Source organism: Oncorhynchus keta, chromosome 19 (assembly GCF_023373465.1).
Source record: "Oncorhynchus keta strain PuntledgeMale-10-30-2019 chromosome 19, Oket_V2, whole genome shotgun sequence".
In the NCBI taxonomy this organism is placed as follows: domain Eukaryota; kingdom Metazoa; phylum Chordata; class Actinopteri; order Salmoniformes; family Salmonidae; genus Oncorhynchus; species Oncorhynchus keta.
Genome location: NC_068439.1, coordinates 251,483 through 279,168, shown reverse-complemented (window position 1 = coordinate 279,168; position 27,686 = coordinate 251,483). Strand labels below are relative to the sequence as shown.

General features: G+C 48.9%; 1 protein-coding gene across 1 annotated transcript; it reads left to right on the top strand.

Moving 5' to 3' along the window:
- On the top strand, positions 1-27,686 carry azin1b (antizyme inhibitor 1b). Its single transcript, XM_052469055.1, has 12 exons — positions 1-188; positions 1,873-2,016; positions 2,477-2,651; positions 3,927-4,100; positions 7,613-7,785; positions 11,148-11,276; positions 11,574-11,655; positions 15,705-15,779; positions 15,953-16,118; positions 17,100-17,215; positions 22,476-22,699; positions 24,628-27,686. The coding sequence occupies exons 3-12, from the start codon at positions 2,550-2,552 to the stop codon at positions 24,701-24,703; spliced, it is 1,317 nt and encodes a 438-aa protein (XP_052325015.1). The 5' UTR covers positions 1-188; positions 1,873-2,016; positions 2,477-2,549; the 3' UTR covers positions 24,704-27,686.

Below are 27,686 nucleotides of genomic sequence, written 5' to 3'. Positions count from 1 at the left end.
AGCAAACCCCGCCCCTTCTCCAAGTAGCCAAGAGAAACAACGGCCGTACATTTACAGAGCTGTCCTCAGCCAAACATATGGCGAAAATAGACCTTGTTCTTTCTTTTTAATGTGGTGTGTACTACATTTTAAAAATTCCGCCGAAAAAGAGAAGACGATTTTCCGAAACATTTTCGCCGTTATCTCACGTAAGTATAAAAAGACTTCGATTGAATTGGTGCTAAAGTAAGCTGGCTAGCCAACGCAACATGGCGGGCGGAGTCCTCGCCAGCTAACAGGGCGCTAACTGCTAACTGCTAACTAGCCACAACACGGGCGACCTGCTTTCCTTTCCATCTGGAAATGGCGCTCTCTTGTAAACATGTGCACACATTGTTTACCTGTAGAACAAAATAAGACACTATTTGATAAATGATAGCATTCATGTATTTCACAGTTTTAGTTGGTTGGTAGCTACGTGTATTTGTTAGCGCGATGTCAACAGCGCCGCGTTCTGCATGAAACCAAAGACTTCTCTAACTACTGTCAAATGTTTAACAACGTTTCGCTGCGTCTCTGGACATTGACAGCCAAATGAATGTTAAGTAGCTACCTAATTACCTCTTAATGTTTATCAGATATCATTCCTTGCTCGTTTGCTGTGTTGTGATAACAAACCAATGACCTGTTAGACTTCTAACGCCCAGAAAGCTCCGGTTCAGACTCCGGTTCCCCAGCTCGCCAAGCGGTATGTCAAAATACGGTCGTTGGTCACTAAATATGGAGTTTCACTGAGCAACTATCTTCATTCACTCCAGTTACGACTGGTATGTACTTTAAAAAGAATTAGATGTGAATAATAATGTACAAACAACCGAGAAAATGTCACTTCCAGGGTTGACTCGTGATTGCCACGCTCAGGTCGGAAGTCTACAGCAGCTGTAGATATTATATATATTATATTTTCGATTAATTGTTTTTAAAAAATATATATAGATTTAGACGTTTTTTGGAAGTACCTACCGGCCCAACGTGAGTAAATGTAAGATAGTTGCTCAACCAAACTTTATATTTGGTTATCAATGAACGTATTTTGACAAAACGCTTGCCGAGCTGGTGAGTGGGAGTTTAGTCTGGGCGTTAGGTCTAAAGTACAGATACAGGTTCAGACCTAGTTACATTTTCTTCTCTGTGCTTGCTCATATCCCACCCATTCATCATGGTCATCCATGATACTGATTCAAAATAACACCTTTACTGGGAACCAAAGTAACACTTGCTAGATAGTGTTTTGCGTTGCATGGCAACATTTTCTCTGTCATATTTCTTTGCTTGTCAAAGCACATTGATTAATTATGCAAATAGTATGTTTTATTGATGTGTATCCAACAGCTTTCTGCCTCAATAAATGAATCTTAAACTCCCCAAGAAATGTTTTCCTACACATAGTTGGTTACAGCGCTCCGGTAAATGAGTACAGAATGCCATGTTTTGACGTTTGTCAATATTTACCTTAACCACCACTGGGTTGAAGCTAAGTACCTTATTATATTATTATATATAAGTACCTAACATATTGATCCTTCCATACACCACTGCGTAGTGGAAAAGTCACTTAACAAGTGGTTATTTTAGGGTGCAGTACATTTCACTCATCATAGCTATGTGTACAGACTTTACCATCAGTATAATCTGTCAATGAATATAATTAGTTTCCAGGTTTATGCAATAGCGACTAGATCTGAACACACTGTACCCTCTATCCATGCTGTTACGCCTGGCTGACTATGTTAATGACTTGTCTGAGCCTTTAGGCCTTTGAGTCACACATTTCCGGTTTCAACACAAACAATCAGCAACTTTTTAAAAACCCTGTACCTGTTCTCCCCACAGGGCTCCCTCTTCTCTTTACAGGGGTATAACTGCTACCCAGAAGGCCTAGGGGCGTCCCTTTACCGGGAGCGCTTTGACTTCAACGCTGAGCCGCCTTGGGATCCTAGCTGATAGCGGGACACGGCCTTCTACAGACTTGTCCAGGTAAGCAGAAGCCATTCTGACACTTTCCGCAGGGTGCCTTCAAACCGGACGAACGCATGTGTAAAACGAGCAGGAACTCGATGGTTTCCGATCAGAGCAGTGTGTTGTGGGAAGGCCTAGTGGTGTTTCGCTGCGTCAGACAAACAGTTGATGTGTTTTGGTTTGAAGGCACCCTTACAAAGGGGCTTGTTTATGTCAACATGTAATGTAAGCAGCTTTTGGATCAAGCTGACGCCTCTGGAATTAAGGTCAATATTGGAAACCTCATACACAGTCCAACCCATGTCTCGCCAAGCATGGTGGAAAATACATAGATTTATCATCTACTTCAGATAAACTAAATTCATGTAAAGTAGTTTTTTTGTACTAGCTTGCATGGTTTCTTCAAGGAGATTTGTAATAATGAAGTTGTTGTCCGCCTACCAGCTACATATGGTTGTCCTCTCTCCGTGTGTTGCAGGACCCACGGCTCAGTCGCGACTTTGACTCCTTGACTACTACTTCTTTATGATTGTCTGCTGAATACGGTTGAGATGAAAGGACTCGCTGACGAACCAAACCACATGATTGAACTCCTGGAGGGAGGAACCACCCTGGAAGATGTCATTGACGGGCATGTTTACGAACAAGCTCTGGTGAGGGAATTGATTTCACACGATTAGAAGAGCTACAAGAACCCTGGTGGAGGATTCATGAAAGCCTTAACAATGTGTAAACCCCCCCAAATTCACACAAGTGTGTGAAACCAGCGCTTGTCTTTCTGTGTGTGTGACGAGCGCTTGTCTTTCGGTGCGTGTGACAAGCGCTTGTCTTTCTGTGTGTGTGTGTGACGAGCGCTTGTATTTCTGTGTGTGTGTGCGTGTGACAAGCGCTTGTCTTTCTGTGTGTGTGTGTGTGTAACCAGCGCTTGTCTTTCTGTGTGTGTGTGTAACCAGCGCTTGTCTTTCAGTGTGTGTGTGACGAGCGCTTGTCTTTCGGTGCGTGTGTGTGTGACGAGCGCTTGTCTTTCGGTGCGTGTGTGTGTGACGAGCGCTTGTCTTTCGGTGCGTTTGTGTGTGACGAGCGCTTGTCTTTTGGTGTGTGTGTGTGTGACTAGCGCTTGTCTTTTGGTGTGTGTGTGTGACTAGCGCTTGTCTTTTGGTGTGTGTGTGTGACTAGCGCTTGTCTTTCGGTGTGTGTGTGTGACTAGCGCTTGGCTTTGTGTGTGTGTGTGTGTGTGTGTGTGTGTGTGTGACTAGCGCTTGTCTTTTGGTGTGTGTGTGTGACTAGCGCTTGGCTTTCGGTGTGTGTGTGACTAGCGCTTGGCTTTCGGTGTGTGTGTGTGACTAGCGCTTGGCTTTCGGTGTGTGTGTGTGACTAGCGCTTGGCTTTGTGTGTGTGTGTGTGTGTGTGTGTGTGTGTGTGTGTGTGTGACTAGCGCTTGGCTTTCGGTGTGTGTGTGTGTGTGACTAGCGCTTGGCTTTCGGTGTGTGTGTGTGACTAGCACTTGGCTTTCGGTGTGTGTGACTAGCGCTTGGCTTTCGGTGTGTGTGTGTGACTAGCGCTTGGCTTTCGGTGTGTGTGTGTGACTAGCACTTGGCTTTCGGTGTGTGTGACTAGCGCTTGGCTTTCGGTGTGTGTGTGTGTGTGTGTGACTAGCGCTTGTCTTTCGGTGTGTGTGTGTGACTAGCGCTTGTCTTTCGGTGTGTGTGTGTGACTAGCGCTTGTCTTTCTGTGTGTGTGTGTGTGTGTGTGTGTGTGTGTATATTTATTATATCTATATCTAGCGCTTCTTTGTATGTATGTGTGTGTGACTTGCGCTTGTCTTTCAGTGTGTGTGTGTATATTTATTATATCTAGCGCTTCTTTGTATATATGTGTGTGTGTAATATATATATATATATATATATACTCGCTCTTGTGTTCCCCAGGCTGAAAAGAGTGTGTTTGTAGTGTCTGACCTTGGGTCCCTGATGAGACAGCATGTCCAGTGGCAGCTCACCATGCCCCAGATCAGGCCCTACTACCAGGTCCAATCCAACAGCAGCCCGGTCGTCATCGAGGTCCTGGCCTCTCTCGGCCTCGGCTTCGTCTGTGCTGACAAGGTACCTTTTTTAAAAAATTGTATTTTATCACTTGTGTTTTTATGGGTGTTTTATTAAAACAAATGATAAATCAAGTAACATTAACGGCATTCTTGAATACCTTTTCATTCTGTCGGCTTTCTCTGTGCCAGTGGGAGCACAAACACTAAAGGATAGGTAAGAACACATCCGTCACCCTCAACACGGGGGCCCCTCAGGGTTGTGTACTTAGTCCCCTCCTGTACTCCCTGTTCGCCCGTGACTGCACGGCCAGGCACGACTCCAGCACCATCATTAAGTTTGCCCACGACTCAACGGTGTTACCGACAACGATGAGACGGCCTTTTGGGAGGAGGTCAGCGACCTGGTCGGGTGTTGCCAGGACAACAACCACCTCCAACAACGTGTTCAAGACCAAAGGAGATGATTGTGGACTACAGGAAAAGGAGGGCTGAAAACCACCCCATTCACATCGACGGTGCTGTAGTGGAGTGGGTCGAGAGCTTCAAGTTCCTCGGTGCCCACATCCTGACTGGTTGCATCACATCCTGACTGGTTGCATCACATCCTGACTGGTTGCATCACATCCTGACTGGTTGCATCACCACCTGGTGTGGCAACTGCTCGGCGTCTGACCATAAGGCGCTACAGAGGGTAGTGCATTCGGTACATCACTGGGGCCAAGCGTCCTGCCATCCAGGACCTGTATACCAGGCGGTGTCAGAGGAAAGCTCATAAAATTGTCAGCGACTCCAGTCACCCAAGTTCTGGACTGTTTTCTCTGCTACAGCACGGCAAGCGGTACCGGAGCACAAAGTCTAGGACCAAAAGGCTCCTCAACAGCTTCTACCCCCCAAGCCATTAGACTGCTGAACAATTCATAAAAATCGTCACCAGACAATTTACATTGACCCCCCCACCTTGTACACTACTACTACTGTTTATTATCTATGCATAGTCACTTCACCCCCACCTACATGAACAGATTACCTCAACTAACCTGTACCATAACCCCCTGTATATAGCCTCCACATTGACTCTGTACCAGTACCCCCTGTATATAGCCTCCACATTGACTCTGTACCAGTACCCCCTGTATATAGCCTCCACATTGACTCTGTACCGGTACCCCCTGTATATAATAATATAATAATAATAGCCTCCACATTGACTCTGTACCGGTACCCCCTGTATATAGCCTCCACATTGACTCTGTACCAGTACCCCTGTATATAGCCTCCACATTGACTCTGTACCAGTACCCCCTGTATATAGCCTCCACATTGACTCTGTACCAGTACCCCCTGTATATAGCCTCCACATTGACTCTGTACCAGTACCCCTGTATATAGCCTCCACATTGACTCTGTACCGGTACCCCTGTATATAGCCTCCACATTGACTCTGTACCGGTACCCCCTGTATATAGCCTCCACATTGACTCTGTACCGGTACCCCCTGTATATAGCCTCCACATTGACTCTGTACCAGTACCCCTGTATATAGCCTCCACATTGACTCTGTACCGGTACCCCTGTATATAGCCTCCACATTGACTCTGTACTGTTACCCCCTGTATATAGCCTCCACATTGACTCTGTACCAGTACCCCTGTATATAGCCTCCACATTGACTCTGTACCGGTACCCCCTGTATATAGCCTCCACATTGACTCTGTACCGGTACCCCCTGTATATAGCCTCCACATTGACTCTGTACCAGTACCCCCTGTATATAGCCTCCACATTGACTCTGTACCAGTACCCCTGTATATAGCCTCCACATTGACTCTGTACCAGTACCCCTGTATATAGCCTCCACATTGACTCTGTACCGGTACCCCCTGTATATAGCCTCCACATTCACTCTACCAGTACTCCCTGTATATAGCCTCCACATTGACTCTACCGGTACCCCCTGTATATAGCCTCCACATTGACTCTGTACCGGTACCCCCTGTATATAGCCTCCACATTGACTCTGTACTGGTACCCCCTGTATATAGCCTCCACATTGACTCTGTACCGGTACCCCCTGTATATAGCCTCCACATTGACTCTGTACTGGTACCCCCTGTATATAGCCTCCACATTGACTCTGTACCAGAACCCCCTGTATATAGCCTCCACATTGACTCTGTACCAGTACCCCCTGTATATAGCCTCCACATTGACTCTGTACCGTAACACCCTGTATATAGCCTCCACATTGACTCTGTACCGTAACACCCTGTATATAGCCTCCGCATTGACTCTGTACCGTAACACCCTGTATATAGCCTCCACATTGACTCTGTACCGTAACACCCTGTATATAGCCTCCACATTGACTCTGTACCGTAACACCCTGTATATAGCCTCCGCATTGACTCTGTACCGTAACACCCTGTATATAGCCTCCACATTGACTCTGTACTGGTCCCCCCCTGTATATAGCCTCCACATTGACTCTGTACCGGTACCCCCTGTATATAGCCTCCACATTGACTCTGTACCGGTACCCCCTGTATATAGCCTCCACATTGACTCTGTACCGTAACACCCTGTATATAGCCTCCACATTGACTCTGTACTGGTCCCCCCCTGTATATAGCCTCCACATTGACTCTGTACCGGTACCCCCTGTATATAGCCTCCACATTGACTCTGTACCGGTACCCCCTGTATATAGCCTCCACATTGACTCTGTACCGTAACACCCTGTATATAGCCTCCACATTGACTCTGTACTGGTCCCCCCCTGTATATAGCCTCCACATTGACTCTGTACCGGTACCCCCTGTATATAGCCTCCACATTGACTCTGTACCGGTACCCCTGTATATAGCCTCCACATTGACTCTGTACCGGTACCCCCTGTATATAGCCTCCACATTGACTCTGTACCAGTACCCCCTGTATATAGCCTCCACATTGACTCTGTACCAGTACCCCCTGTATATAGCCTCCACATTGACTCTGTACCAGTACCCCCTGTATATAGCCTCCACATTGACTCTGTACCAGTACCCCCTGTATATAGCCTCCACATTGACTCTGTACCGGTACCCCCTGTATATAGCCTCCACATTGACTCTGTACCGGTACCCCCTGTATATAGCCTCCACATTGACTCTGTACCAGTACCCCCTGTATATAGCCTCCACATTGACTCTGTACCGGTACCCCCTGTATATAGCCTCCACATTGACTCTGTACCAGTACCCCCTGTATATAGCCTCCACATTGACTCTGTACCGGTACCCCCTGTATATAGCCTCCACATTGACTCTGTACGGTACCCCCTGTATATAACCTCATTGGTATTTTATTTTAGTTTTTCTTACTTTGTTTTTAAAGAAAATATTAGCAAAAAAGTAATCTGCATCGTTGCTTAAGGGCTTGTAAATAAGCGCGTCACGGTTAGGTCTACACCGGTTGTTTTCCGACTCGTGACGAATAACATTTTATTTTAACTACACAGGGAATCGTTTCCTAAAGTGGAACCTGTATGTACTGTGTTCTAACGTATGTGTCTATGATGTGTTGTCTCAGGCTGAAGTCAGTCTGGTGTTGGACCACGGCGTGCCCCCTGACAACATCATCTTCTCTGGAGTTTGCAAACAGCTGTCCCACATCAAACACGCAGCCAAGAATGGCGTCGACCTCTTGGTGTGCGACAGCGAGACGGAACTCTACAAGATAGCCCGTTCTCACCCCAAGGCCAGGTAGGTGCCCATGCAGACCAGAGTCTAAAAGGCAATTGCACATCTAGGTGTTTCTTGGTTTATAGTTAACTGGGAAAAGTTGAAGTAAATCAAAAGGAAAAAAGATCCTTCACACTTTTTTTTATTTATCAGTATCACATACTGAAATTACCATGTCAGGTCTCTGTGAACTAGGGGCGAGAGGACCGTGTCAGGGCTCTGTGAACTAGGGGCGAGAGGACCGTGTCAGGGCTCTGTGAACTAGGGGCGAGAGGACCGTGTCAGGGCTCTGTGAACTAGGGGCGAGAGGACCGTGTCAGGGCTCTGTGAACTAGGGGCGAGAGGACCGTGTCAGGGCTCTGTGAACTAGGGGCGAGAGGACCGTGTCAGGGCTCTGTGAACTAGGGACGAGAGGACCTTGTCAGGGCTCTGAACTATGGGCGAGAGGACCGTGTCAGGGCTCTGTGAACTAGGGACGAGAGGACCGTGTCAGGGCTCTGTGAACTAGGGACGAGAGGACCGTGTCAGGGCTCTGTGAACTAGGGACGAGAGGACCGTGTCGGGGCTCTGTGAACTATGGGCGAGAGGACCGTGTCGGGGCTCTGTGAACTAGGGACGAGAGGACCGTGTCGGGGCTCTGTGAACTAGGGGCGAGAGGACCGTGTCAGGGCTCTGTGAACTAGGGGCGAGAGGACCGTGTCGGGGCTCTGTGAACTAGGGACGAGAGGACCGTGTCGGGGCTCTGTGAACTAGGGACGAGAGGACCGTGTCGGGGCTCTGTGAACTAGGGACGAGAGGACCGTGTCGGGGCTCTGAACTAGGGACGAGAGGACCGTGTCGGGGCTCTGTGAACTATGGGCGAGAGGACCGTGTCGGGGCTCTGTGAACTATGGGCGAGAGGACCGTGTCGGGGCTCTGTGAACTAGGGGCGAGAGGACCGTGTCGGGGCTCTGAACTAGGGACGAGAGGACCGTGTCGGGTCTCTGTGAACTATGGGCGAGAGGACCGTGTCGGGTCTCTGTGAACTATGGGCGAGAGGACCGTGTCGGGGCTCTGTGAACTATGGGCGAGAGGACCGTGTCGGGGCTCTGTGAACTATGGGCGAGAGGACCGTGTCGGGGCTCTGTGAACTATGGGCGAGAGGACCGTGTCGGGGCTCTGTGAACTATGGGCGAGAGGACCGTGTCGGGGCTCTGTGAACTATGGGCGAGAGGACCGTGTCAGGGCTCTGTGAACTATGGGCGAGAGGACCGTGTCAGGGCTCTGTGAACTAGGGACGAGAGGACCGTGTCAGGGCTCTGTGAACTAGGGACGAGAGGACCGTGTCAGGGCTCTGTGAACTAGGGACGAGAGGACCGTGTCAGGGCTCTGTGAACTAGGGACGAGAGGACCTTGTCAGGGCTCTGTGAACTAGGGACGAGAGGACCGTGTCAGGGCTCTGTGAACTAGGGGCGAGAGGACCGTGTCAGGGCTCTGTGAACTAGGGGCGAGAGGACCGTGTCAGGGCTCTGTGAACTATGGGCGAGAGGACCGTGTCGGGGCTCTGTGAACTATGGGCGAGAGGACCGTGTCGGGGCTCTGTGAACTAGGGGCGAGAGGACCGTGTCGGGGCTCTGTGAACTAGGGGCGAGAGGACCGTGTCGGGGCTCTGTGAACTAGGGGCGAGAGGACCGTGTCGGGGCTCTGTGAACTATGGGCGAGAGGACCGTGTCAGGGCTCTGTGAACTAGGGACGAGAGGACCGTGTCAGGGCTCTGTGAACTAGGGACGAGAGGACCGTGTCAGGGCTCTGTGAACTAGGGACGAGAGGACCGTGTCAGGGCTCTGTGAACTAGGGACGAGAGGACCTTGTCAGGGCTCTGTGAACTAGGGACGAGAGGACCGTGTCAGGGCTCTGTGAACTAGGGACGAGAGGACCGTGTCAGGGCTCTGTGAACTAGGGACGAGAGGACCGTGTCGGGGCTCTGTGAACTATGGACGAGAGGACCGTGTCGGGGCTCTGTGAACTAGGGGCGAGAGGACCGTGTCAGGGCTCTGTGAACTAGGGGCGAGAGGACCGTGTCGGGGCTCTGTGAACTAGGGACGAGAGGACCGTGTCGGGGCTCTGTGAACTAGGGACGAGAGGACCGTGTCGGGGCTCTGTGAACTAGGGACGAGAGGACCGTGTCGGGGCTCTGAACTAGGGACGAGAGGACCGTGTCGGGTCTTCTGTGAACTATGGGCGAGAGGACCGTGTCGGGGCTCTGAACTATGGGCGAGAGGACCGTGTCGGGGCTCTGTGAACTAGGGACGAGAGGACCGTGTCGGGGCTCTGAACTAGGGACGAGAGGACCGTGTCGGGTCTTCTGTGAACTATGGGCGAGAGGACCGTGTCGGGGCTCTGTGAACTATGGGCGAGAGGACCGTGTCGGGGCTCTGTGAACTATGGGCGAGAGGACCGTGTCGGGGCTCTGTGAACTATGGGCGAGAGGACCGTGTCGGGGCTCTGTGAACTATGGGCGAGAGGACCGTGTCGGGGCTCTGTGAACTATGGGCGAGAGGACCGTGTCGGGGCTCTGTGAACTATGGGCGAGAGGACCGTGTCGGGGCTCTGTGAACTATGGGCGAGAGGACCGTGTCGGGGCTCTGTGAACTAGGGGCGAGAGGACCGTGTCGGGGCTCTGTGAACTATGGGCGAGAGGACCGTGTCGGGGCTCTGAACTATGGGCGAGAGGACCGTGTCGGGGCTCTGTGAACTATGGGCGAGAGGACCGTGTCGGGGCTCTGTGAACTAGGGGCGAGAGGACCGTGTCGGGGCTCTGTGAACTAGGGGCGAGAGGACCGTGTCGGGGCTCTGTGAACTAGGGGCGAGAGGACCGTGTCGGGGCTCTGAACTATGGGCGAGAGGACCGTGTCGGGGCTCTGTGAACTATGGGCGAGAGGACCGTGTCGGGGCTCTGTGAACTATGGGCGAGAGGACCGTGTCGGGGCTCTGTGAACTAGGGGCGAGAGGACCGTGTCGGGGCTCTGTGAACTAGGGGCGAGAGGACCGTGTCGGGGCTCTGTGAACTAGGGGCGAGAGGACCGTGTCGGGGCTCTGTGAACTATGGGCGAGAGGACCGTGTCGGGGCTCTGTGAACTATGGGCGAGAGGACCGTGTCGGGGCTCTGTGAACTATGGGCGAGAGGACCGTGTCGGGGCTCTGTGAACTATGGGCGAGAGGACCGTGTCGGGGCTCTGTGAACTATGGAAGAAACCAGTCACTAATGAATTTTTGTAGATGGTGTAAATCTTCTGTATATTGTATTTGTTTTTGTCAGCACCACAGGTCAGATTCCTATATATGTAAATGTCCTTAGTGAATAAAGTGAATTGTGCCCTGTTCTATTCCTCATCTTCCCCCAGGCTGCTGGTTCAGGTAACTACGTGGGCCCAGGCTGCAGAGACCAGCATGGAGTTTGGCTGCTCTCTGAAGAGCTGTAGACACCTGCTGGAGGCTGCCAAGGACCTGGGGGTGCAGGTGGTGGGAGTTACGTAAGTACACATCTTTCATCGTGTAGCTGGATGCTGTTAAATGGTGACCATCACAAGTCGCGCTTTGTCCATTGTAGTGATTTTAAAGGGTTGGTTCATCCAATCTACATGTTTTAGGTTAAATTAATTTGACCTTGAGTTACCTGTTGGGCTGTAGTGACAAATTTAACTGTTTACTTCTGCTTCAGGCAGAAGCTACCATGATTTAGCATCTTCCTAATCCTTACAATCGTATGTTAGAAACCTAGTTATTACTGTTAGTACAGTAATTACAATTGTCTTTGGTTGTGTCTTCAGGTTTCACATTCCCAGCTCCTGCAAGGACCTGCAGGCCTACACCCACGCGCTGTCAGATGCCCGCTGTGTGTTTGACATGGGTGTGAGTGGAGGAGCTTATTACTGGGTATTAAGGGGGTTAGTTTACATGGTCCGGTGGAGTGGTTATGAATGAAGTCTGTCTAGGTTGTCCTCTGATCAGGAAGGTTAAAGGGCCAACCACACCAAGGACAATAACTAAATATGTTGGCGAGCATCCAGCTCCTTTATTGTTCTGCATGTTAAAGGGGATGTCGTCTACCCTTACAGGCAACGCCCGCGTCTACCCTTACAGGCAACGCCCGCGTCTACCCTTACAGGCAACGCCCGCGTCTACCCTTACAGGCAACGCCCGCGTCTACCCTTACAGGCAACGCCCGCGTCTACCGTTACAGGCAACGCCCGCGTCTACCGTTACAGGCAACGCCCGCGTCTACCGTTACAGGCAACGCCCGCGTCTACCGTTACAGGCAACGCCCGCGTCTACCCTTACAGGCAACGCCCGCGTCTACCCTTACAGGCAACGCCCGCGTCTACCGTTACAGGCAACGCCCGCGTCTACCCTTACAGGCAACGCCCGCGTCTACCCTTACAGGCAACGCCCGCGTCTACCCTTACAGGCAACGCCCGCGTCTACCCTTACAGGCAACGCCCGCGTCTACCGTTACAGGCAACGCCCGCGTCTACCCTTACAGGCAACGCCCGCGTCTACCCTTACAGGCAACGCCCGCGTCTACCCTTACAGGCAACGTCCGCGTCTACCCTTACAGGCAACGCCCGCGTCTACCGTTACAGGCAACGCCCGCGTCTACCGTTACAGGCAACGCCCGCGTCTACCCTTACAGGCAACGCCCGCGTCTACCCGTACAGGCAACGCCCGCGTCTACCCTTACAGGCAACGCCCGCGTCTACCCTTACAGGCAACGTCCGCGTCTACCCTTACAGGCAACGCCCGCGTCTACCCTTACAGGCAACGCCCGCGTCTACCCTTACAGGCAACGCCCGCGTCTACCCTTACAGGCAACGCCCGCGTCTACCCTTACAGGCAACGCCCGCGTCTACCCTTACAGGCAACGCCCGCGTCTACCGTTACAGGCAACGCCCGCGTCTACCGTTACAGGCAACGCCCGCGTCTACCGTTACAGGCAACGTCCGCGTCTACCGTTACAGGCAACGTCCGCGTCTACCGTTACAGGCAGCGTCTACCGTTACAGGCAGCGTCTAGCGTTACAGGCAACGCCCGCGTCTACCGTTACAGGCAACGCCCGCGTCTACCCTTACAGGCAACGCCCGCGTCTACCCTTACAGGCAGCGTCTAGCGTTACAGGCAGCGTCTGGCGTTACAGGCAACGCCCGCGTCTACCGTTACAGGCAACGCCCGCGTCTACCCTTACAGGCAACGCCCGCGTCTACCCTTACAGGCAACGCCCGCGTCTACCCTTACAGGCAACGTCTACCCTTACAGGCAACGTCTACCGTTACAGGCAACGTCTAGCGTTACAGGCAGCGTCTACCGTTACAGGCAACGCCCGCGTCTACCGTTACAGGCAACGCCCGCGTCTACCGTTACAGGCAACGTCTACCGTTACAGGCAACGCCCGCGTCTACCGTTACAGGCAGCGTCTACCGTTACAGGCAACGTCTACCGTTACAGGCAACGTCTACCGTTACAGGCAACGTCTACCGTTACAGGCAGCGTCTACCGTTACAGGCAACGCCTACCGTTACAGGCAGCGTCTACCGTTACAGGCAGCGTCTACCGTTACAGGCAGCGTCTACCGTTACAGGCAACGCCAGCGTCTACCGTTACAGGCAGCGTCTACCGTTACAGGCAACGCCAGCGTCTACCGTTACAGGCAACGCCAGCGTCTACCGTTACAGGCAGCGTCTACCGTTACAGGCAACGCCAGCGTCTACCGTTACAGGCAGCGTCTACCGTTACAGGCAACGCCAGCGTCTACCGTTACAGGCAACGCCCGCGTCTACCGTTACAGGCAGCGTCTACCGTTACAGGCAGCGTCTACCGTTACAGGCAGCGTCTACCGTTACAGGCAGCGTCTACCGTTACAGGCAGCGTCTACCGTTACAGGCAACGCCAGCGTCTACCGTTACAGGCAGCGTCTACCGTTACAGGCAACGCCAGCGTCTACCGTTACAGGCAGCGTCTACCGTTACAGGCAGCGTCTACCGTTACAGGCAGCGTCTACCGTTACAGGCAGCGTCTACCGTTACAGGCAGCGTCTACCGTTACAGGCAACGACCGCGTCTACCCTTACAGGCAACGCCCGCCACGACCGGGAGACCCATGGTGCGGCGCACAATTGGCCCAGCGTCGTCTGGGTTAGGGGAGTGTTTGGCCGGCAGCGATGTCCTTGTCCCATCGCGCACTAGCGACTTCTGTTGCGGGCTGGGTGCATGCGCGCCTACACGGTCGCCAGGTGTGGCTGGCTTCCGGGTTAAGCTGGCATTGTGTCAAGAAGCAGTGCGGCTTAGTTAGGTCGTGTTTTTTTGAGGAAGCGTGGCTCTCGACCTTTACCTCTCCCGAGTCTATACGGCTCCGATGCTCGTCGGATGTGGCAGGGCTTGAAAACTATTACGGACTACAAAGAGAAACCCAGCCGCGAGCGACCCAGTGACACGAGATACCAGGCGAGCAAAATGCTTTTTTGTGCTCGCTTCGAGGCATGCAACCCTGAAGCATGCATGAGAGCACCAGCTCTTCCGGACGACTGTGATCACGCTCTCCGTAGCCGACGTGAGTAAGACCTTTAAACAGGTCAACATTCGCAAGGCCGCGGGGCCAGATGGATTTCCTGGACGTGTACTGCTGACCAACTGGCAAGTGTCTAAACTGACATTTTCAACCTCTCCCTGACTGAGTCTGTAATACCTACATGTTTCAAGCAGACCACCATAATCCCTGTGCCCAAGAACACCAAGGTAAACTGCCTAAATTACTACCACCCTGAAGCACTCACATCCGTAGCCATGAAGTGCTTTGAAAGGCTGGTCATGGCTGACATCAACACCATCATCCCAGAAACCCTAGACCCACTCCGATCTGCCTACCGCCCCATCAGAACCACATGATGCAATCTCTACTGCACTTCACACTGCCCTTTCCCACCTGGACAAAATGAACACCTCTGTGAGAATGCTGTTCATTGACTACAGCTCAGCGTTCAACACCATATTACCCTCAGCTCATCACTAAGCTAAGGACCGTGGGACTAAACACCTCCCTCTGCAACTGGATCCTGTACTTCCTGATGGGCCGCCCCCAGGTGGTAAGGGTAGGCAACAACACATCTGCCACGCTGATCCTCAACGCTGGGGCTCCTCAGGGGTGCGTGCTCAGTCCCCTCCTGTGCTCTGTTCACCCACGACTGCCTGGCAAAGCATGTTTCCAACACTATAAAGTTAGCTGACATCAACAGGAGCCTGATCACCAACACGGTAGAAGCAACGCTCCCCATCCAACCTGACAGAGCTTGAGATGATCTGCAGAGATGAATGGGAGAATCTCCCTAAATACAGGTGTGCCAAGCTTGTGGTGTCATACCCAAGAAGACTCAGGGCTGTAGTCACTGACAATGGTGCTTCAACAGGCATTCAGACCCTTCACTCAATACTATGTGATATTATTATTAGTAGTAGTATTTTTTTTTTTTATACATTTGCTAAGATTTCTAAAAAAACATTTTTTGCTTTGTCATTATGAGGTATTGTGTGTAGATTGAGGGGGGTGATTTTAATCCATTTTAGAACAAGGCTGAAACTCAACAAAATGTGGGGGAAAGTCAAAGGTCTGAGAACTTTCGGAAGGCAGTGTTCATACAGAAGGCGGAATGCCGTGAGGACCACATACAGATAGTTAGCAGCAGGCAGAGTGCCTTGGTTGGAGGGCATGTTACACAACCGGTTAACAATAACATGTGGGCGCAGTGAGTGCATTCTGACCACTCCATCTGGGGGGGGGGGGCAGCTGAATATTTGGAACTCACACGTGAGACGTTTATGTCCATAGACATCCTGTAAGTGTTCAATATCTACTTCTCAGGCCTGATTTCCCCGTGTCCCCCCCCGTCTTTGTTCTGTCTCTTTCATGATTAGGCGGAGTTGGGGTTCAACATGAGCATCCTGGATATTGGTGGTGGATTCTCTGGCTCAGAGTTTCAGCTCAAACAGGTATGTGATACCTCTCATCACATGGCATTACTTACCAAAACAAACAGATTGTATGTTTTCCCAAATGGCCCCCTATTCCTAATGGGCCCTGGTAATACATAGCGCACTAGAGAGGGAATGTAATGGTGTTTTTTTTGCACACAGGCATTACTCAACTGACTTCCTCTCTGTAGGTTCATACCACCGTCAGACTGCTGCTGGATGCCTACTTCCCCACTCTGTCTGGAGTGCAGGTCATCGCTCAGCCTGGTAGCTACTACGTCTCCTCTGCCTTCACTCTGGCTGTCAATGTCATCGGCAAGAAGGTTGTGGCCCGGGACTGGAACGGCCTTGCTCGGGGTGAGCCTGCTGACTGACTACTGCTGTCACTACTATTAATTGCTCCCGGGTTGATAATGACGGACCCTGGCCGTGACTCCGCCCTCTCAGGGTGTCTCGGGAAGTTAGGATATGCTTAAAGAAACCCCACACATTTCCATGTAATTAATGGGATAGAACGGAGACAGTATTTCTCTGTGGGATGAGAAAGTATCTATAACAGAGCACACACACCATGTTAGAGAATGTCTTTGTACAGGTGGATGTTGCAGAACATTAATGAACCCACTAAGGGGAATACGGTATACTGTAGAACATTACAATGAACCCACTAAGGGGAATACGGTATACTGCAGAACATTACAATGAACCCACTAAGGGGAATACGGTATACTGCAGAACATTTAATGAACCCACTAAGGGGAATACGGTATACTGCAGAACATTACAATGAACCCACTAAGGGGAATACGGTATACTGCAGAACATTACAATGAACCCACTAAGGGGAATACGGTATACTGCAGAACATTAATGAACCCACTAAGGGGAATACGGTATACTGCAGAACATTAATGAACCCACTAAGGGGAATACGGTATACTGCAGAACATTAATGAACCCACTAAGGGGAATACGGTATACTGCAGAACATTTAATGAACCCACTAAGGGGAATACGGTATACTGCAGAACATTAATGAACCCACTGAGGGGAATACGGTATACTGCAGAACATTAATGAACCCACTAAGGGGAATACGGTATACTGCAGAACATTACAATGAACCCACTAAGGGGAATACGGTATACTGTAGAACATTACAATGAACCCACTAAGGGGAATACGGTATACTGCAGAACATTAATGAACCCACTAAGGGGAATACGGTATACTGCAGAACATTAATGAACCCACTAAGGGGAATACGGTATACTGTGGTCTCTTTGTTGGTGTACATTGTTTTGAAACATCCTGTCTATCTCCTCGTCCATCCATCAGATGAGCTGACCCCAGATGACGAGCCAGAGTTCCTGTACTACCTGAACGATGGCGTCTTCGGGTCTTTCTCCAGCAAGCTGCTTGGAAGCCCCATCCCTGCCCCGGCTGTGCACAAGGTCAGTAGCAGCTGTACCCATTAAGCCCTGCCCCGGCTGTGCACAAGGTCAGTAGCAGCTGTACCCATTAAGCCCTGCCCCGGCTGTGCACAAGGTCAGTAGCAGCTGTACCCATTAAGCCCTGCCCCGGCTGTGCACAAGGTCAGTAGCAGCTGTACCCATTAAGCCCTGCCCCGGCTGTGCACAAGGTCAGTAGCAGCTGTACCCATTAAGCCCTGCCCCGGCTGTGCACAAGGTCAGTAGCAGCTGTACCCATTAAGCCCATGGGTGTGCCAAATAAACCCACCTCTTAAATAATCCATTTGAATGAATTTCCCTTACAAATTTGCATTTATTTTGTAAAATGTCATTAGATTTATCTCCCCTAAAGTAATTAAAATAAGCTGAGCATTACTATTCATTGTGAAAGTAGCACTCCAGTCTCCCCCTACTGTGTGTTATGAAGGTACAGGTTGGGCTGTGGCTGTCATGACATTTTGTCAGGCAAATATCTGCAGGTCTCACGGTAATTGACCGTTAATTAACATAAACACATTCAGCATCTCCTGGCTTCCACACAGCCTACAAGACACTGATACAGACCTTTGGTCTCACGGTGACCGTTAATTAACATAAACACATTCAGCATCTCCTGGTTTCCACACAGCCTACAAGACACTGATACAGACCTTGGGGAACATCTACAGTTTAAAAAATAAATACATTCATATAATATAGCCTACACCTTCACAATAAATCCATTATTTATTTTAGACCGGTCTAAAGAAACATGATATGAGGAAAATGTCATCTATTTCAGAAGAAGAGAAAAAAAATAGTGTAATCAGAATTGTCTTTACATTATGCCCTGATCTGGCTGTGGGCTAGACTAGTTCATTTAGCAGACAAGATTAGCTTAGAATCCCGTGGCATATACACTACCGGTGAATAGTTTGGACACATCTACTCATTCAAGGGTTTTTCTTTATTTTTACAATGTTCTACATTGCATTCTCTCAACCAGATTCACCTGGAATGCTTTTCAGGGAGCTGCTTATGTATGCCAGTTAAGCTTTACAATCGGTGTAGAGCCTATAGCCTATGGGCTATAGGCTCCATGAGGTGTGAGACTTATGATTTGGAAAAGTCACAAAGGAATGGCTTGCGCTGTTTCTTGCCTTACTGCACACAAGCTGAGCATCCTTCACAGAGCTTGAAAGGATCTGCAGAGAAGAATAGGAGAAACTCCCCAAATACAGGTGTGCCAAGCTTGTAGCATCATACCCAAGAAGACTGGAGGCTGTAATCGCTGCCAAAGGTGCTTCAACAAAGTACTGAGCAAAGGGTCTGAATACCTATGTACACCACTTCACTTTTCCCAAGTTTTGTTACTTTACAGCCGTACTCTAAAATTTATGAAATTGTCCCCCCCCCATCAATCTACACATCGTGACAAAGCAAAAACATGTTTTTTTGGCATTTTTGCTCATTTATAACAAATTAAACTGAAATGCCACATTTACAATCAAGTTGTTGAAACATCAAGGATGATCAATTGCAACATGAGTCACCTGAGCTCAATTTCGAGTCTCTTAGCAAAGGGTCTGAATACTTATTTAAATAAGGTATTTAAAAATTAAAAATAAAAAAACGTTTGCATTTATTAAGGGGTTTTGTGTGTAGATTGACAATGTTAGAATAATGCTGTAATGTAACAAACTAAATGTGGAAAAAGTGAAGGTTTGAATACTTTCTGAATGCTCTGTATATAATATGATGAACCTCTCTGGGATATGGCCAAAAGCCAGGGAAAATGCAGAGCGCCAAATTCAAATAAATTACTATAAATATCAAACTTTCATTAAATCACACATGCAAGATAGCAAATTAAAGCTAAAGCTACACTTGTTGTGAATCCAGACATCATGTCAGATTTCAAAAATACTTTTCGGCGAAAGCAAACGATGCTATTATCTGAGGATAGCACCTCTGTAAACAGAGAGAGAAAAGCATATTTCAACGCAGAAAACGCAGAAATATTTCAGACACAAAACGCAGAAATAAAAATATAATTCATGCCTTACCTTTGACGAGCTTCTGTTGTTGGGACTCCAATATGTCCCACAAATATCACAAATGGTCCTTTTGTTCGGTTAATTCCATCGATATATATCCAAAATGTCCACTTTGGGGCGGCAGGGTAGCCTAGTGGTTAGAGCGTTGGACTAGTAACCGAAAGGTTGCAAGTTCGAATCCCTGAGCTGACAAGGTACAAATCTGTCGTTCTGCCCCTGAACAGGCAGTTAACCCACTGTTCCTAGGCCGTCATTGAAAATAAGAATTTGTTCTTAACTGACTTGCCTAGTAAAATAAAGGTAAAATAAAAAACTTATTTGGCGCGTTAGATCCAGAAAAACACCGGTTCCAACTTGCGCAACTTGACAATAAAATATCTCCAAAAGTTGCCTGTAAACTTTGCCAAAACATTTCAAACTACTTTTGTAATACGACTTTAGGTATTTTTTTTTACGTAAATAATCTATAAATTTGAAGACTGGATGATCTGTGTTCAATACAGGAGGAAAACAAACTGTAGCTTTCTGGTCACGTGCCTCTAACTAACAGTACACTTCAAGTGACCCTCGTTCAAGATGGCCGTACTTCTTCATTACACAAAATAATAACCTCAACCAATTTCTAAAGACTGGTGACATCCAGTGGAAGCGATAGGAAGGTCCCTTAGAAATCTGGATTCCCAATGAAAACCCATTGAAAAGAGGGACCTCAAAAACAACCAATCTGAATGGTTTGTCCTCTGGGTTTCGCCTGCTAAATAAGTTCAGTTTTTCTCAGACATGATTAAAACAGTTTTAGAATCTTCAGAGTGTTTTCTATCCAAATCTACTAATAATATGCATATCTTATCTTCTGGGGATGAGTAGCAGGCAGTTGAATTTGGGCATGCATTTCATCCGGACGTGAAACCAAGAAGTTAACAAGTATTTTAATCAACTTAAATCTGAACAAAAAATATGTGTATTTTATATACTCCCATTTTCTTTGAATATTTGGGATATCAACACACTATCCTAAACGTGTTGCACTGCAAACCGGGCTTAATAAGCCACCTAGAACCGTAAGATGACAGTGGGTCTAGAAGCCTCCGTAGATGACAGTGGGTCTAGAAGCCTCCGTAGATGACAGTGGGTCTAGAAGCCTCCGTAGATGACAGTGGGTCTAGAAGCCTCCGTAGATGACAGTGGGTCTAGAAGCCTCCGTAGATGACAGTGGGTCTAGAAGCCTCCGTAGATGACAGTGGGTCTAGAAGCCTCCGTAGATGACAGTGGGTCTAGAAGCCTCCGTAGATGACAGTGGGTCTAGAAGCCTCCGTAGATGACAGTGGGTCTAGAAGCCTCCGTAGATGACAGTGGGTCTAGAAGCCTCCGTAGATGACAGTGGGTCTAGAAGCCTCCGTAGATGACAGTGGGATAAGAAGCCTCCGTAGATGACAGTGGGATAAGAAGCCTCCGTAGATGACAGTGGGTCTAGAAGCCTCCGTAGATGACAGTGGGTCTAGAAGCCTCCGTAGATGACAGTGGGTCTAGAAGCCTCCGTAGATGACAGTGGGTCTAGAAGCCTCCGTAGATGACAGTGGGTCTAGAAGCCTCCGTAGATGACAGTGGGTCTAGAAGCCTCCGTAGATGACAGTGGGATAAGAAGCCTCTGTAGATGACAGTGGGTCTAGAAGCCTCCGTAGATGACAGTGGGTCTAGAAGCCTCCGTAGATGACAGTGGGTCTAGAAGCCTCCGTAGATGACAGTGGGTCTAGAAGCCTCCGTAGATGACAGTGGGATAAGAAGCCTCCGTAGATGACAGTGGGTCTAGAAGCCTCTGTAGATGACAGTGGGTCTAGAAGCCTCCGTAGATGACAGTGGGTCTAGAAGCCTCCGTAGATGACAGTGGGTCTAGAAGCCTCCGTAGATGACAGTGGGTCTAGAAGCCTCCGTAGATGACAGTGGGTTAAGAAGCCTCCGTAGATGACAGTGGGTCTAGAAGCCTCCGTAGATGACAGTGGGTCTAGAAGCCTCCGTAGATGACAGTGGGTCTAGAAGCCTCCGTAGATGACAGTGGGTCTAGAAGCCTCCGTAGATGACAGTGGGTCTAGAAGCCTCCGTAGATGACAGTGGGTCTAGAAGCCTCCGTAGATGACAGTGGGTCTAGAAGCCTCCGTAGATGACAGTGGGTCTAGAAGCCTCCGTAGATGACAGTGGGTCTAGAAGCCTCCGTAGATGACAGTGGGTCTAGAAGCCTCCGTAGATGACAGTGGGTCTAGAAGCCTCCGTAGATGACAGTGGGTCTAGAAGCCTCCGTAGATGACAGTGGGTCTAGAAGCCTCCGTAGATGACAGTGGGTCTAGAAGCCTCCGTAGATGACAGTGGGTCTAGAAGCCTCCGTAGATGACAGTGGGTCTAGAAGCCTCCGTAGATGACAGTGGGTCTAGAAGCCTCCGTAGATGACAGTGGGTTAAGAAGCCTCCGTAGATGAGTGGGTCTAGAAGCCTCCGTACATGACAGTGGGTCTAGAAGCCTCCGTAGATGACTGTGGGTCTAGAAGCCTCCGTAGATGACAGTGGGTCTAGAAGCCTCCGTAGATGACAGTGGGTCTAGAAGCCTCCGTAGATGACAGTGGGTCTAGAAGCCTCCGTAGATGACAGTGGGTCTAGAAGCCTCCGTAGATGACAGTGGGTCTAGAAGCCTCCGTAGATGACAGTGGGTCTAGAAGCCTCCGTAGATGACAGTGGGTCTAGAAGCCTCCGTAGATGACAGTGGGTCTAGAAGCCTCCGTAGATGACAGTGGGTCTAGAAGCCTCCGTAGATGACAGTGGGTCTAGAAGCCTCCGTAGATGACAGTGGGTCTAGAAGCCTCCGTAGATGACAGTGGGTCTAGAAGCCTCCGTAGATGACAGTGGGTCTAGAAGCCTCCGTAGATGACAGTGGGTCTAGAAGCCTCCGTAGATGAGTGGGTCTAGAAGCCTCCGTACATGACAGTGGGTCTAGAAGCCTCCGTAGATGACTGTGGGTCTAGAAGCCTCCGTAGATGACAGTGGGTCTAGAAGCCTCTGTAGATGACAGTGGGTCTAGAAGCCTCCGTAGATGACAGTGGGTCTAGAAGCCTCCGTAGATGACAGTGAGTGGAGTCTCTATCATTTGCTGAACATATAGTTTGATATGCCTCACCTGTTCAAAAGCCGTGTGTGTAATCTTAACCTCTCCTTCCACAGAGGGGGCCGAGGGCTGAGGAGCCAATGTTCTCCAGCAGCCTGTGGGGTCCATCATGTGACAGCCTAGACCAGCTGGTAGACCACTGCCTGCTGCCTGAGCTCAGCCCTGGAGACTGGCTGGTCTTTAACAACATGGGGGCTGCTGGTCTGGGGGACATCTCCTCCTTCAGTGACCGCTCAGCCATCAGACCACCTGTCTACTACACTGTCTCCACTGCTGACTGGTACGGCCTAGTTATAGTGCTGCAGGGGGAGGTCTAATGTGTATTTCTCTCTAAATCAAATCAAATTTTATTTGTCACATACACATGGTTAGCAGATGTTAATGTGAGTGTAGCGAAATGCTTGTGCTTCTAGTTCCGACAATGCAGTAATAACCAACAAGTAATCTAGCTAACAATTCCAAACCTACTACCTTATACACAGTGTAAAGGGGATACCATGTTGCTTCATGCGTTGCGTCTCTTCCTTCAGAACCAACTACCTACCTTCAGAACCAACTACCTACCTTACCACCTCTACTCCTTCAGAACCAACTACCTACCTAACCACCTCTACTCCTTCAGAACCAACTACCTACCTTACCATCTCTACCTTCAGAACCAACTACCTACCTTCAGAACCAACTACCTACTTTACCATCTCTACTCCTTTAGAACCAACTACCTACCTTACCATCTCTACCTTCAGAACCAACTACCTACCTTCAGAACCAACTACCTACCTTACCATCTCTACTCCTTCAGAACCAACTACCTACCTTACCACCTCTACTCCTTCAGAACCAACTACCTACCTTACCACCTCTACTCCTTCAGAACCAACTACCTACCTTACCATCTCTACTCCTTCAGAACCAACTACCTACCTTACCACCTCTACTCCTTCAGAACCAACTACCTACCTTACCATCTCTACTCCTTCAGAACCAACTACCTACCTTACTACCTCTACTCCTTCAGAACCAACTACCTACCTTACCACCTCTACTCCTTCAGAACCAACTACCTACCTTACCACCTCTACTCCTTCAGAACCAACTACCTACCTTACCACCTCTACTCCTTCAGAACCAACTACCTACCTTACCACCTCTACTCCTTCAGAACCAACTACCTATCTTACCACCTCTACTCCTTCAGAACCAACTACCTACCTTACCACCTCTACTCCTTCAGAACCAACTACCTACCTTACCACCTCTACTCCTTCAGAACCAACTACCTACCTTACCACCTCTACTCCTTCAGAACCAACTACCTACCTTACCACCTCTACTCCTTCAGAACCAACTACCTACCTTACCACCTCTACTCCTTCAGAACCAACTACCTACCTTACCACCTCTACTCCTTCAGAACCAACTACCTATCTTACCACCTCTACTCCTTCAGAACCAACTACCTACCTTACCACCTCTACTCCTTCAGAACCAACTACCTACCTTACTATCTCTTCGTTCAGAACCAGTGTCGCTGGATATATTTGGGTCTCCCGAGTAATGCAGCGGTCTACGGCACCGCTTCTCAGCGCTTGAGGCGTCACTACAGACCCTGGTTCGAATCCAGGCTGTATCACAACCGGCTGTGATTGGGAGTCCCATAGGGCGGCGCACAATTGGCACAGCGTCGTCTGGGTTTGGCCGGTGTAGGCCGTCATTGTAAATAAGAATTTGTTCATAACTGACTTGCCAAGTTAAGTAAATAAAATAAAAAATTGCATTTTGGCAAATGTTTGCAAATGATGTATTCTATTCTCTGCCTCATTCCAGTAGCTGCATGTTCAATACTGTGAGATGTTTTTGAATCTCTTATTGGAAAAACGTCTGTTCATAGTATTTCCTATTTAACCGGTTAATGGGGGTTGGTTAGTCGGCAACAAAATTGACTGAAATTTGCATCCGTACTCATATTAGATATCAATGTTATGTCCGTCATGCTAGGAGTTCACATTCCGAAGTGGTGATGTATATTGGCGCACCCATTTCTTTCATCTTCACTGTTTGTGATAGATAATATATCAAAAACATTGACAAGATGTATACTGGAAAATATTGTTGGAAGCTTTACCGTCATTGCCCATTCCTGATTTTATTGTGTTCCACTGCAACTTTATTAGTCAAACGATTTTTTTCCCCCTGTGTGTTCCCCAGGTACAACATACAGGAGGCTGGAATAGCTGTGGACAGCGCCATGAAGAACTTCTCCATGGTCCAGTACGGTGCATAGCTCCGCTCTGTCCCTCCCTCTCCGGTGTGACATCCGAGAGAGATCTCCTTACCCTGGGCTTTTAGTGGTCAACATTCCAACGGCCGTGGAAAATGCAGTGTTAAACTTTCCAGGAAGGTTGAAATAGACTTGTGATTTCCTGGGAACAGAAAACGATTTATTGGTGACCCATACCTCCCAATTCTCAATTTGTTTTTGGAAAAAAGAAAAAGATCAACACGTTTATCCCTCTTCCTACTCGCCCCTCAGATAGAAAACACGTTTATACCTCTTCCTACTCGCCCCTCCTCCTCAGATAGAAAACAGCACGTTTATCCCTCTTCCTACTCGCCCCTCCTCCTCAGATAGAAAACAGCACGTTTATCCCTCTTCCTGCTCGCCCCTCAGATAGAAAACACGTTTATACCTCTTCCTACTCGCCCCTCCTCCTCAGATAGAAAACAGCACGTTTATCCCTCTTCCTACTCGCCCCTCCTCCTCAGATAGAAAACAGCACGTTTATCCCTCTTCCTACTCGCCCCTCCTCCTCCTCAGATAGAAAACACGTTTATCCCTCTTCCTACTCGCCCCTCCTCCTCAGATATAAAACACGTTTATACCTCTTCCTACTCGCCCCTCCTCCTCCTCAGATAGAAAACACGTTTATCCCTCTTCCTACTCGCCCCTCCTCCTCCTCAGATAGAAAACACGTTTATCCCTCTTCCTACTCGCCCCTCCTCCTCAGATAGAAAACACGTTTATCCCTCTTCCTACTCGCCCCTCCTCCTCAGATAGAAAACACGTTTATCCCTCTTCCTACTCGCCCCTCCTCCTCAGATAGAAAACACGTTTATCCCTCTTCCTACTCGCCCCTCCTCCTCCTCAGATAGAAAACACGTGTATCCCTCTTCCTACTCGCCCCTCAGATAGAAAACACGTTTATCCCTCTTCCTACTCGCCCCTCAGATAGAAAACACGTTTATCCCTCTTCCTACTCGCCCCTCAGATAGAAAACACGTTTATCCCTCTTCCTACTCGCCCCTCAGATAGAAAACACGTTTATCCCTCTTCCTACTCTCCCCTCAGATAGAAAACACGTTTATCCCTCTTCCTACTCGCCCTCAGATAGAAAACACGTTTATCCCTCTTCCTACTCGCTCCTCAGATAGAAAACACGTTTATCCCTCTTCCTACTCGCCCCTCCTCCTCAGATAGAAAACACGTTTATCCCTCTTCCTACTCGCCCCTCCTCCTCAGATAGAAAACACGTTTATCCCTCTTCCTACTCGCCCCTCCTCCTCAGATAGAAAACACGTTTATCCCTCTTCCTACTCGCCCCTCCTCCTCAGATAGAAAACACGTTTATCCCTCTTCCTACTCGCCCCTCCTCCTCAGATAGAAAACACGTTTATCCCTCTTCCTACTCGCCCCTCCTCCTCAGATAGAAAACACGTTTATCCCTCTTCCTACTCGCCCCTCAGATAGAAAACACGTTTATCCCTCTTCCTACTCGCCCCTCAGATAGAAAACACGTTTATCCCTCTTCCTACTGGCCCCTCAGATAGAAAACACGTTTATCCCTCTTCCTACTGGCCCCTCAGATAGAAAACACGTTTATCCCTCTTCCTACTCGCCCCTCAGATAGAAAACACGTTTATCCCTCTTCCTACTCGCCCCTCCTCCCCCTCAGATAGAAAACACGTTTATCCCTCTTCCTACTCGCCCCTCAGATAGAAAACACGTTTATCCCTCTTCCTACTCGCCCCTCCTCCCCCTCAGATAGAAAACACGTTTAACAGTAACATATGCAACTAAATGGATGACTGTGTAGATGGAACTCCGCTTCCTAACCAGGTTTATTCATTAGATATTTTACATAAATGTGTAATTGGTTCATTTATATTATATATTGATTACCTGTTGACAGTCTTGTAAAAATCACTTGTCTGTTCAACATGATGATGCATTTGTCTATAGAAGATGATTCGCCAGGTTTAATATTTAAAATCAGTACTAAATTTTTGCTTTTGACCCCATAGTCTAGTTTAAGTGAGATGTTAACCTTAACCCATTCTTGATTACGTTTCATATTTTTTTTTGGGGGGGGGGTTTATTAATTGCATTTTGTCAAATAATATGGAGCACGTTTGAGTTCCCGCCAACATTTTCCCCAAGTACATGCGGTTTTACTGAGCAATATCTTCCGTGGGAATACTGTTGTCTGTTTGAACGCTACATGGATAACTGTGATTCCATTGTGACATCTTAACGTTCTTGCTTGGTGAGAGGGGCATTTGAAGGATTTGTTGAAGTGATTTCTTCCCAGAGGACTTCTGAACAGAACTAGCTGGGTTCTGTTTGCTAATGTACAGACAGAACTTTACCAGGCTGGCCGAAAGTGGTCCTTGGTTCTAAAACCTTTTGAGGAAGTGTTCTGGACAGGAAAGCCCCCTTCAGCATTACAGCCCTTGGCTTTCACTCTGATCATGCTGTATAGCTTCTCTGCTGGGTTAGAGATACAACTAACATCAGCCTTGAGACTTGGAACATTTTGTTTCGATAAACATTTCAGCCACAAGTGTGTTTACAAGGCTTTGTTCTCTGTCGCCACACCACATAGCAGTCCACCAATAGACTTGTCTTCATATTTATGTGGATCTAGCTTCTCATGCCTCTCTTACTGTATGGTGGTCTAACATAATGTCTAAATAAGGTGACCAGAGCTGGACCCATATCTGGTTGTGCTCTTTCCATCTCCATTGCTCATTGTCAATCCCAAGCTGTTTGCCATGACAATGAGTGACAAGGAAGTGGGCATGATAGTGCAAACAGACTGGCACTCAAGCTAGACCAGACCTGACTCTTAACTGTCCCCCTTGTTGGACAAGTAAAGTACTGGAAATGACTTTCTAAGGCACTAATGGACCGTGTCCTATTTTTGACTGTAAATTGTGCTTGTTAAAGTAATGCAAGTGATTAATTTAATACATCTTTTGGACTGAAA